General features: G+C 37.1%; 1 protein-coding gene across 3 annotated transcripts in view; it reads left to right on the top strand.

Moving 5' to 3' along the window:
• LOC150079342 (lanC-like protein 2) overlaps window positions 1–12,812 on the top strand; it is a 168,410-nt gene that overhangs the window by 130,970 nt on the left and 24,628 nt on the right. For all 3 annotated transcript variants that reach the window (XM_090382537.1, XM_090382538.1, XM_090382539.1), the window contains one exon: window positions 11,264–11,440. In XM_090382537.1, coding sequence (XP_090238663.1) covers window positions 11,264–11,440 — 177 coding nt within the window. The remainder of the gene's footprint in view (window positions 1–11,263; window positions 11,441–12,812) is intronic.

Below are 12,812 nucleotides of genomic sequence, written 5' to 3'. Positions count from 1 at the left end.
ATGATGGAGTGACAAAGTAACTGGATGCAAAAAATAATTTTGACATCATATACTTGGATTTCAGGAAGGCTTTTGAAACTGTTACACATAAAACACTGCTCTACAAACTGCAGTAATGTGGCATTAGGGGCAAGTTACTGCTATGGATAAAGGCATACTTAAGTGAAAGAAGACAGAGTAGTAATTGATGGGTACTGCTCTTCATGGACTAATATGTGTTCTTCATGAACTAATAGTGTTCTTCAAGGTTCAGTGCTAGGCTCATTGTTGTTTTCAATATTCATCAATGATATTGATGAAGGTATATCTCTGCTCATTTGAATTTTTGCTACCCTAAGAACATCATGCCAGAATCATCTGATGCAGCCACAAACAAGGATTAAATTCTTGAGGTGAGTGGAAGCATTGCTTTGAACCATATTATCAGATAAACATGGATATATATATAACTCTTCTCCCCCAACTAGCAGTTTCCCTGAACTCTTGGGCCCCAGGTGCCAAGCGATTTATTAGTGACTAAGCGATTCCCAGCGATTTATAGAGTTAGAAAAAAAATATATCCGTTTCTTTAATTTTCATCGTTAACTTACTTTCATTTTTTTGCGAAACAGCTCTTTGTCTTACAAGCAGTAAGTGAAGACACAGGAAGGAAACTCACCTTTCTTATTTTTTCTCTTAATCTCACTTTACTAACCTAACACAGTAGCCGCTTGGTCACTAAGTGGCACTGCTCTTGCCTCCACGTGGCGGGGCTGGTAACCTGGGAGAGGAAAGTAACACTCCCAGGGCCAAAAGAGCAAACATGAGTAGTAAAATAACTACTGATACTACAGGGCTTCAAGAGAAAGCCCTACCAAGTAGAGATACAGAAAAGACAAAGGCAAAGAGACAGAGGACTGATATGGACCCACCAAAAATACCGACATACATTGTTATACATGCGACAGGAGATCAGACATTAGGACGTATGTCTCCCTTCGTAATTCAGAAAACGTTAGAGGGTCTAGTAGGATCTCCCAAGTCTGTTCGACGACTGAGATCCGGGGACATACTAGTAGAAACAGAAAGTCCTAATCACTCCCAGAAGTTGCTAGCTACGACAATCTTTGGAGGATTACCAGTAGTTGTAACACCACACAACACGCTGAATTCTTCCAGAGGAGTGATCTCAGAGTGGGACCTCTTAAATGTGTCAGAAGAAGAGCTCATAGAAGAATTAAGAAGCCAAGGGATAACAGCAGTGAAGAGAATCAATATCCGAAGGGATGGAAATATAATTCCAACAAGAACCCTAATCATAACCTTTAATACTCCGAAACCTCCAGCAACAGTAAAAGCAGGATATCTGAACTGCCAAGTAAGACAATACATTCCAAATCCATTGCGATGTTACAAATGTCAGAAATTTGGACATTCGCAAATGGCATGCAGAAACTCGGCTACCTGTGCAAAATGTGGTTCTAAAGAACACGAGACTACAGATTGCTCTGCTAACACCATGATATGTACAAACTGTAAAGGGGAACATCCAGCCTACTCAAAAACATGTGAAAAATGGAAACAAGAGAAACTAATTCAACAGAGGACTGATATGGACCCACCAAAAATACCGACATACATTGTTATACATGCGACAGGAGATCAGACATTAGGACGTATGTCTCCCTTCGTAATTCAGAAAACGTTAGAGGGTCTAGTAGGATCTCCCAAGTCTGTTCGACGACTGAGATCCGGGGACATACTAGTAGAAACAGAAAGTCCTAATCACTCCCAGAAGTTGCTAGCTACGACAATCTTTGGAGGATTACCAGTAGTTGTAACACCACACAACATGCTGAATTCTTCCAGAGGAGTGATCTCAGAGTGGGACCTCTTAAATGTGTCAGAAGAAGAGCTCATAGAAGAATTAAGAAGCCAAGGGATAACAGCAGTGAAGAGAATCAATATCCGAAGGGATGGAAATATAATTCCAACAAGAACCCTAATCATAACCTTTAATACTCCGAAACCTCCAGCAACAGTAAAAGCAGGATATCTGAACTGCCAAGTAAGACAATACATTCCAAATCCATTGCGATGTTACAAATGTCAGAAATTTGGACATTCGCAAATGGCATGCAGAAACTCGGCTACCTGTGCAAAATGTGGTTCTAAAGAACACGAGACTACAGATTGCTCTGCTAACACCATGATATGTACAAACTGTAAAGGGGAACATCCAGCCTACTCAAAAACATGTGAAAAATGGAAACAAGAGAAACTAATTCAGAAATACAAAACAGAACACAACACAACGTACCAAGAAGCAAGAAGAATAATAAAGCCATGGCCTACAAACAAGCCATCATATGCACAAGCGGTGATCCAATACAAATCAGTAGAAGTGCAAACCGAAATTTCCATGCTGCCAAAAGAATCACTTAATGAAATGAAGGCACAAAAACAGGAGAAAATAGTGAGTACTCAAATTTCTATTCACACAGAACAAATACCAACAAATCAGCACCACAACAAAGACCGAGGTAAACCTACAAACACCAAAACAACCGAACAGATGGATATAGGAAAAATAAACACAACGGAAGAACCAGTATTAGAAATTTTCACAGAAGAAGATATGGACATGGACAGGCCTCAATACCCTAAAAAAGATAAGACAAAATATAAGAATGTTCCATTTCGGAAACAACCCGAAAGCCCTAGAAAAACCAAATAATGGATCAGTTCATCCAGTGGAACTGTAGAGGACTACGGACCAATTACGACGATGTCCAGTATCTAATTACACACCATACGCCAATATGCTTCTGTCTTCAAGAGACATACCTTAGACATCAAGAAACTCTTTCAGTAAAAAATTATACAATGTATAGGAAAGACAGAATAAGAGATGGGCCAACACATGGAGGAGTAGCCATCTTGGTTCATAACCACATCCCAACTGAACACATTCCTTTAAACAGCAACCTCGAAGCGATAGCTGTAAGAATAACACTAAGATTTAAGTTAACCATCTGTTCAGTGTACCTTCCACCAGGATCAGATATAACTTTTGAAGAAATAGACCAACTAATCTCCGAACTCAAATCACCTTTCTGTATAATGGGAGATATGAATGGGCATAGTCATCTGTGGGGAAACACTGACATCAACAGACGAGGACGAATAATAGAAAGAATAATAGATCACCATAATCTTTCTCTACTTAACAACGGTAAACATACTTATTTTCACTTTCCTAGTCGTACGACCTCAGCAATAGACCTAACCATATGCACCCCTTCACTGCTACCAGAGTTAAAGTGGCAAGTAATAGAAAACCCATACAGCAGTGACCACTACCCAGTAATCACCACACTGATCAGAAATACTCCCTGTCATCCCAGCAGACCACCCCGCTGGAAAATAGAAAAAGGCAACTGGGAAAAATTTAGAGAACTCGCAATATTTAATTCACAAAGCATTCAAGAAAAATCAGTCGATGAAGCTGTGAAACACGTCACAGATACCTTAATACAAGCAGCTGAGCAAACAATACCCAGAACTTCAACTCGTTTCCCGCTACATCCAAAATCCTGGTGGAATGAGGACTGTATGACAAAAAAAAGACAACAAAACAAAGCATGGAATAAGTTCCGGAGATGTCCTACAACGGAAAATCTGATAAAATTTAAACAAGCACGAGCGCTAGCCAGGTACACAAGGAAACAAGCCAAAAAAAATTCCTGGATCCAGTTTACTTCCTCAATAAATAGAACAACAAATACACAGACAATATGGAATAAAATACGGAAAATGAACGGGAAATACAAAAACCAACCATCCTTAGTATTACACTGGAATGGCGAAAGCATTACTGAACCTTCAGAGACAGCTAATATACTAGGAGAAATATTTGCCAGAGTATCGTCAAAACAATCATATCGTGAAGAATTTTTGACCTATAAAGAGAAAACTGAAAAAAACAGAATTAATTTTAACACCAAACATATTGACTCCTATAACCAACCAATTACATTGCATGAATTACGTGAAGCATTATCAAAAACAAAATCAAGTGCAGTTGGACCAGACAACATACATTATGATATGCTTAAACATCTGAAGCAAAAAGAAATAGAAAACCTTCTTAAACTGTACAACCGCATTTTTCAAGAAGAGCAATATCCTGAAGCTTGGCATCATGCAATAGTATTAGCTTTCCAAAAACCGAATAAAGATCAGAAGGACCCAAACAACTATCGACCGATAGCGCTCACTAGCTGCTTGAGTAAAGTTTTGGAGAAAATTATCAACAAACGATTAATCTGGTTTTTAGAAACAACCAACTGGTTAAGCAGTATGCAATGCGGGTTTAGAGGTAATAGATCCACCCTAGATCACCTCGTAAGAATAGAAACAGACATAAGAGATACATTTATAAGTTCAAAACATATGGTTAGCATATTTTTTGATATAGAAAAGGCATATGATACAGCTTGGAGATACGGTATACTACAAGACATCCACGATACAGGCCTCAGAGGACATTTACCGCACTTCATTCAAAACTTTATGAAAAACAGAACATTTCAGGTCAGAGTACAGAACACCATGTCAAAAATATATAAACAAGAAGAAGGAGTCCCCCAGGGGTCTGTCCTCAGTGCTATACTATTCGTCATAAAAATAAATGGCATCACAAAACAACTTCCATCCACGGTGTCGCATGCACTATATGTAGATGACTTCAGTATATCGTATCAAGCACAGAATATGGGAACAATAGAAAGGCAACTGCAATGCGCAATTAACAAAATCAGTAGTTGGGCCCAGAAAAACGGATTTAGAATTTCACAACAAAAAACAGTCTGCGTACACTTCTGCAGGAAAAGAAATTTACATCCCGACCCTGAACTAACAATAGAAGGTCACAAAATACCCGTCAAACAAAGCGTAAAATTCCTTGGACTCACTTTAGACAACAAGTTAACCTTCGTAGAACATATAAAGCAGTTACGAATACAATGTATGAGACGGCTTAATATCCTTAAAGTATTAACATCACTATCTTGGGGAGCAGACCGTTATACCCTGCTCAATCTGTACAAAACACTAGTAAGATCAAAAATAGATTACGGAGCACCTGTTTATGCTTCCGCCAAAAAGAGCGCCCTCAAATGGTTAGACCCAATTCACCATAGTGCACTACGAATAGCAACAGGAGCATTCCGCACATCACCTTCATACAGTCTTTATACAGAAGCGAATGAACTACCATTGTTCCTCAGGAGACAAAAGCTGGCCCTACTCTATGCATACAAGATAAGATCCACAAGAAATCATCCGACTTGGGCATCATTATTCTCACCAAAATTTGAAAACATATATAGGAATCGCAAAAGTGCAAACAAGCCTCTAGGAATCAGACTGCAAGAGCTACTGACAACATATGATCTTAACGTAGATAATGTTGCAAATCTTGAAAGGCACATAATACCACCATGGATAAACCACTCCGCAACTTGTGAACTCTCCACGCAAACCTGGAATAAAAATAACTTATCAGACATTAACTTTCAACAACTGCATGCAGCACATAGAACTAAATATCCCAATCATTTACCAATATATACAGATGGATCAAAAGCAGAGAACCATGTAGGAGCATCGGCAGTATTCCCAGACACTACACTGGCACGCCAACTTCCAAAAGAATGCAGCGTCTACACTGCAGAATTAGTAGCAGTTCAGATAGCCCTGGAGTACTTCAGAACCACATATCATTTGAGAACAGTAATATACTCTGATTCATTAAGTGCAATACAAGCCATTCAAACCACGACCAATACAACCCATCCAGTTCTAGTGCAAATTAAACAGATATTAACGGATTTAACAAAAGAAAAAGAAGAAATACTTTTCTGCTGGATACCAGGACACAAAGGGATAAAAGGAAACGAAGAAGCTGATAGATTTGCAAAATCAACAACTAACCTTCAGAAACAACCTTTCCCAGTTCCGTATCAGGATTATAAACCAATCATTCAAAACCGCTCTCTGACACAATGGCAAGAACTCTGGCAAAAACAAACTTCAAATAAATTATATAAAATAAAACCAAAAGTTGAACATTGGAAAACAAGCACAAGAAAATCAAGGAGAGAGGAAGTTGTTCTGACTAGACTACGAATTGGACATACACACCTCACACATGGCTATTTACTACGTGCAGAAGAACCTCCAAGATGCCAAACATGCAATACTACCCAAACAATCAGACATATACTCATAGAATGCCCAACCTATGAAAATGATCGACGAAAGATTTTCTCATCATTATATAAAAGAAATCAAGACATCACCCTCGGAGATATCCTAGGTGACGAGGGACGGGTATCAGACATTTTCAGATTCATGCAGACAATCAACATCTACCATCTACTATAAATAATGATAGAGTATATAATCACAGAAAATATTTAACTGCAGTTAATACGACAAGATATAGAGAATCAATATACATACAAAGACATAATATAACAAATGAACTGGCGCATTATGATCTCCGTTGTCAATGTGCCAATAAACAACAAAACAACCAACCAACCAACCCTGAACTCTTGAGGTACCCTCAATGATACTGACAAAAATCCTTGCACCACATTGTTCAAAATAATGCTGTCTCTGCAAAATAGATTCCTTTTACTACAAGTGTGTGCCATGGTGAAATAATTTTCCCCCAGAGCCTTGCATGTTCCCTTAAGTCTTGAGTTAATCCACAAGGCTTTCAGCATGTAATCCCTCCTATCATGGCTGGTTAGAATTTCAGCCACATACATATTCTGACCTAACTTGTGCAGTGTTTTTAACATAGTCCTTTTAACATGACCTGACCATCCAACAAATGGTCAGGTCATGTTTTTTTAATATCATTACTCCCCAAATAATAATGCTCTCTTTATCCCCCTTAAAATCCAACGATCTGTTGGTAACATCATCAGTTGTTGCTTTCAGCAAACACACTCTGGTTCTGGTTCAACTATCTTTATTACAAAAAATATTACTTGTTTCCCTGAGAATAGAGTCCCCTGATAAAACTAAATCTCCTTCAACCAGAGCAGTATGCACTTGACTGTTCTTATCTGGGACCTGGATTGGGGTGCATCACTTGACAGGCCTGACGTAGCCCATTGGTCAGGGGCGAGAGTGCATAGCACGCATTCCTTGAGTAGACTGGGGTTCAAGCCCGTGACTACTAAATACAATAAATATTTGTATTAACGATTTATTGCAAACTCCACTGACCTGGTGGTCGTGCCGGAGTATAAACAAGAACATTAGTCCAAGACGAGCAATATCCATTTACAGCCACCCTCTGTCTTCTTCCACTCAACCATCCCTTTTTCCATGGCAGTAACTTGTCCCTTAATGCTACACTGCTCCAATTGTACCGCAATCTTTGTGGGAATAATGTAAATCAGAAGCTTTACTGAAATCTAAGTGCATAATGTCAAAATTATTATTTGCATCCAGTTCCTTTGCTACTCCATCATAATAACTAATCAGGTTGGTCTGACAGGATCCTCCCACCTTAACAAACCAAGTTTATATAAACACGCACAAAATCACTTTGTGAGTTGCAGCTTATTTTGTGTTTCAACAGTTATCCACTTTACCTTCAAAGGAAGTGCCTGCAAAATGACTGTGTTGTATTTAAATACATGCCTGAACCCACCTCATCAGTACTGTAATTCAGAAATCAGACGGTCCAAGTATCATTCAGATTTGCTGGCATACTTGTTCTGCACGTTGTTAAAGCATTTCAGTGTTGTTGAGGCATGTCTCATAAACAATGGATTTTAAATGACTAAACAGTAAAAATTGAGGAACTCAGGTTCAGGGAGCCAGCAGGCCATTATAACCACTAAAAGGAGATGGAGTGCCATCATGCTTAAACCACATGTGATGGCAGACAGCAAGAGGAACTTCATCTGGTAAATTGTGTAAATCATTCCTTAAAAAAAATCAGAATAGGATTCTATGGTTGATCTTTCAGGAGATGGAGTGCCATCATGCTTAAACCACATGTGATGGCAGACAGCAAGAGGAACTTCATCTGGTAAATTGTGTAAATCATTCCTTAAAAAAAATCAGAATAGGATTCTACGGTTGATCTTTCAGGAGAAACAAAAGTATTGATTAATAGTTGGCAGAAATTCCTGCTCACACTTTAATACTTAATTGTTGAACTGATTGATGACATGTGGATTCTCTTCTCTGGGATCAGTGTTGTGAAGTGGTCATGCTACTGCTTGTGAAGCCGTCTTCTTTAGAAAAAACATGGAAACTCGAAAGTGATCAAGCACACCATTATAGGAACCAACTACAAAAAGCTTTTCGTGGTAGAAAATCAGCTTTAGTAAGACCTCAGAATCTCTGAATGTGATATAAATAAAGCTGTTATTTCTGTAAAATTCTTCACAGTTGTGAGTTCCTGCACCCTCTGTTGCTGCTATCCTTCAGCTGCTGTTTTCAGGATTTTCCTCCATGTGATCTAGGACCTGTTCTTCCACCTAACAGTTCTGATGTTGATTAGTATATCACCATTTGAACTCATTTGTTGAAGTGATCCTGTATCTCCAAGATGATCATCTATTTTCTGAAAGGTTGTCTTATCTCTCAGATAATGATTCAGAAACCTTTCTGTATACAAATGTCTTGCTATGGTTGTTGCATTACATTCAGCAGGTCCGTACACGAGATGCCTGTCTGTCATTTCTTGGTTTGAATAAGCCTCTATTCTCATTTCAAATGCAAATGTAGGGAAAACCTTACCAGACTGCATTCAGAACTAATTTTATGGTAAGAAGTTACAATTACAAACAGTAAAATCCCATTTTAAAATAAATTCAGAGTGTGCATACTGGAATATTAATCACCTTTTACATCTACCTGCCTACCTATGCTCTTGTAATGTGGTTTTTTTTATTTTCTGGTTAATTTCTGGAACACAAAAGGGGCTGCAATCAGAAACAAATGAATTACACACTGCCACTTAATGGCAAAAAAAACTTAAGGTTTGTTCTTCCCCTGCTCCCACCAAACTGCACTTAAACCAATTTTATGGTCATCATCATCAGCCATTTTCAATCCACTGCAGGATGAAGGCCTCTCCAACAACTTTCCATTTCCTTCTGTTTTGTGCAATTGCCATCCATTTACTACCCACAAACTCATGAATTTCATCTGTCCATCTCCGTCGTTGTCTCCCAGGTTTTCTTCTAACTCCTCTTGGGTACCATTCTGTTATTCTCTTAGTCCATCTGTCATCATTTCTTCAAGTTATGCCCTGCCCAAGACCATTTTAGTTCTTTAGTTTTGATCAGGATGTCCTTTACTTGAGTTTGCTGCCTAATCCATGTGTTTCTCTTCTTATCTATTCTGATTCCCAATATAATTCGTTCCATTCTTCGCTGTGTAGTTCTCAGCTTCTCTTCCATTCTTTTGGTGAGTGCCCAAGTTTCACTTCCATGTCATGGTGGGTAGTATACATTGGTTCATAATTTTACATTTCAGACAAATTGGGATATTGCTCCTCAGTATGTGACCATATTTCTTGAATGCTATCCATCTAAAATTTATTCTTCTCTTGACTTCCAACCATTTAACATTATTACAGCTAATGACTTGTCCCAAATAAGTATATGACTCCACCATTTCAATTACTGCTCCTTCAATGATTATATGCCTTTCTATGGCATACTTGTTCATCATTACTTTTGTTTTAGCCATATTCATCTTTAGTCCAAAATCCTTACTAACCCTGCATAACTGATTAAGATTTTCCTCTAATTCTTTGGGATCGTGGCTTATAACCACATTGTCATCTGCAAATCGTAAATAGTTTAGGTACCCTCCATTCACATTGATTCCTTTCTGCGACCAGTCTAATCTTCTGAAAGCTTCTTCAAGGGCAGTAGTAAACAACTTCGGAGATATTGTGTCTCCTTGTCGAACTCCTTTCTCAGTTTTAAATTTGGTACTATCTTTGTCTTGTCTAATAAAGGAGGTAGCGTTCTTATATATTTTCTTCAAAATCATAATATATGGGATATCTATGCCTTGCCTTTCCAGTGCCCAATGTGATACTGTATGGAGTCAAATGCCTTTTCATAATCCACAAATGCCAGTCATAATGGTGTTTTATATTCATTTGCTTTCTTCATTAGCTGTGATATTACATGAAGGTGATCCATAGTTGAGAATCCTGTCCTAAAGCCAGCTTGCTCTTTCGGTTGATTCTCATCAAGTATTCTTTCTAATCTGTTAGTAATGACCCTTGTGAACAACTTGTAGATGTGGGATAACAAGCTAATTGGTCTATAATTTCCAATTTCTGATTTATCTCCTTTCTTATTCAGCAAAACTATAATTGCATTATTCCACTGCTTAGGTGTCACACCTTTTCTAATGCATTTTGTGAAGAGCCTTTCCAGTTTTTTGTTATGTCTCTTCCTCCCAATTTTAACAACTCTACAGTAACTTCATCTTCCCCTGGGGCTTTCTGATTCTTCATTTTCTTCAACGCGTGTTCTACCTCATCAGGAAGGATATTGGGTATGTCGTATGTGTTACTAATTTGCAATCCATCTTCCCCACTGCTGGCATCATTCCCTCGCTCCTTGTATTATAATTCTCTATAGTAGTCTTCTGCTAGTTATAAGTACACCATCACTATTCTTCAGTTTCAGTATCATTTGTCTTTCTGTGTTACTGCCAATGGCTGCTGATTTAAGTTCTTTGTTTTCCCTTAATGCTTGTTCTACTTTTCTTGTAAGGTGGTAGATGACTTTCATCAACTGGTGAAATACCACCACTTTGCTTATTGGAGGCTTATTGAGGAAAGACAGTTGTAGAATTAATGTGCGGAAATTTGCCTTTAGCCAGCGGATTGTTAATTTCTGAAACAAGCTTCTGTCTGCCATGTGGAAATTGATAGCTGAAATAAATTCAAGGAGGAACTAGACAAACTTTTAGATGGCATGGGTGTGTGAATTTTTTTTTTTTTTTTTTTTTTTTTTGGGCTAATGCTACGTAAGCTCATATGCTTGCTTTCTTGCATCTCATGCCTGTACTAATGCTAATTTTGTTTGGTATACTAATTATAAAAATGAATGGAGGTCTGGTTGATTTAGCATGGATTTTTATATATTGTGATGACACTAGATTTTTCAGAAATATCCTAATTTATTCTGCATTTATCCTGATTTAATGCATTTAGGTATTTCAAGATGACAAGTATCTAGATACAGCCAGAGAATGTGGTGAGATAATATGGAAGAGAGGTCTTTTAAGAAAGGGTTATGGAATATGTCATGGAGTAGCTGGAAATGCATATTCATTTTTAAGACTTTTTCAGGTGACAAACGAAGAAAGGTATTTGTACAGGGCTGTGAAAGTGAGTATTTATAGGATGAAATAATTTTTATTTATACAAATTATTATACTGTATTTCAAAGCTCAAGTAAATTTAGGGTAGAAAGCCTTGAGCGCTAGAAGATTTTGCACAGGTTGGTGCAGTATTCGCAGATTTTGTACATAGCCGTGAGCAAGTCAGGTTTTCTAGAAATGCAGTCTTGTATTGTGAAGAACACTTCATGGTGAAGTGTTCTTCACCATGATTTTCCTTGGTGCTGGGCTGTGGACTTAAAATGACTTGACACTCCAGTGACAAGAAATAACAACAATATGTGAGATGCTTAATGTTCTCCAAGTATCAGATTAATGCATTTTTAACAAATCTTGTTTGAGGCTATTGCACTAACCTGTACAATAATGTTCTATTATGTTTCATTTCTTTTTGTATTCAGATATAATATAAAAGTGTTAATTACTTTACAGTTTGTTTTTAAGCAAATTTTAAAAAATTATATTTTTGATTATTATGATTTAAATATTAGATTACCCTCAAACTTGGTATTCTATGTAATTACTTGTCATTTAGTAATTCCAGCTGTTTTATATTGAATTTTGAAACTTAAGACAACAATATTTATGTTGTTTTCTTAAATTTCCTTTTATCCCCTGCGCAGAGGAATTTATCACTTTGATTTTACAGCAGCTAAATTCAGCAGCACTTAATTAACAGTGAGCCATGCATTTTTATTTTCATTTTATATATTTATTATTATTTTTTTTTTTTTTGGAGGCATATAGATTTGATATTCATAACCCTTTCTTTTTTGCATTTGAAAAATTTTCAAAAAATCAATCATTCACTATGTTGCATCTTTTGAAATAAATAAAAACGATTTTTCAATAAACAAAATCCTGTTTTTTTTTGTTTTTTTTTATCTGCCACTTTGGGCTGAAAACTCACATATCATATTTCTTTCAGTACACATGGGACTTTTGATCCAGTTCTATATAACAATCTTGTAGAAGTTAGTTTCAGTTAGACCAACTTTTGGTAGCATGAACATAGCTGCCATCTCTCCAGATTTACAGTCATCTTAACTCATTCATTCCTGCTGAGAGCAGATGACACTCCTATGTTTGATCAATGTGACACCTTTTTAACAGTGAGACATATTTTATCCGAGTGCCCACTTTACAGGCAAGAATGTTGTCTATATTTTACTGCTTTTAGCCATCTTATACACTCAGTTAGATTTTTATCTGACAATGCAAATTTATCAGTTGTTTTTAGTTATTTAAAATGTTTAAATATTTTTACACATATTTAAAAGATACTGTCTTTATTTCTACATATCTTTATTTCTATATATCTTGATGTAGTGACCTAATTTTTTAGGTCGCTGAAATATAAG

The sequence above is a fragment of the Mastigoproctus giganteus genome, chromosome 10 (genome assembly GCF_048544385.1).
Source record: "Mastigoproctus giganteus isolate SK-2022 chromosome 10, ASM4854438v1, whole genome shotgun sequence".
NCBI classification, from domain to species: domain Eukaryota; kingdom Metazoa; phylum Arthropoda; class Arachnida; order Uropygi; family Thelyphonidae; genus Mastigoproctus; species Mastigoproctus giganteus.
This window is presented reverse-complemented; position numbering and strand designations above follow the sequence as displayed.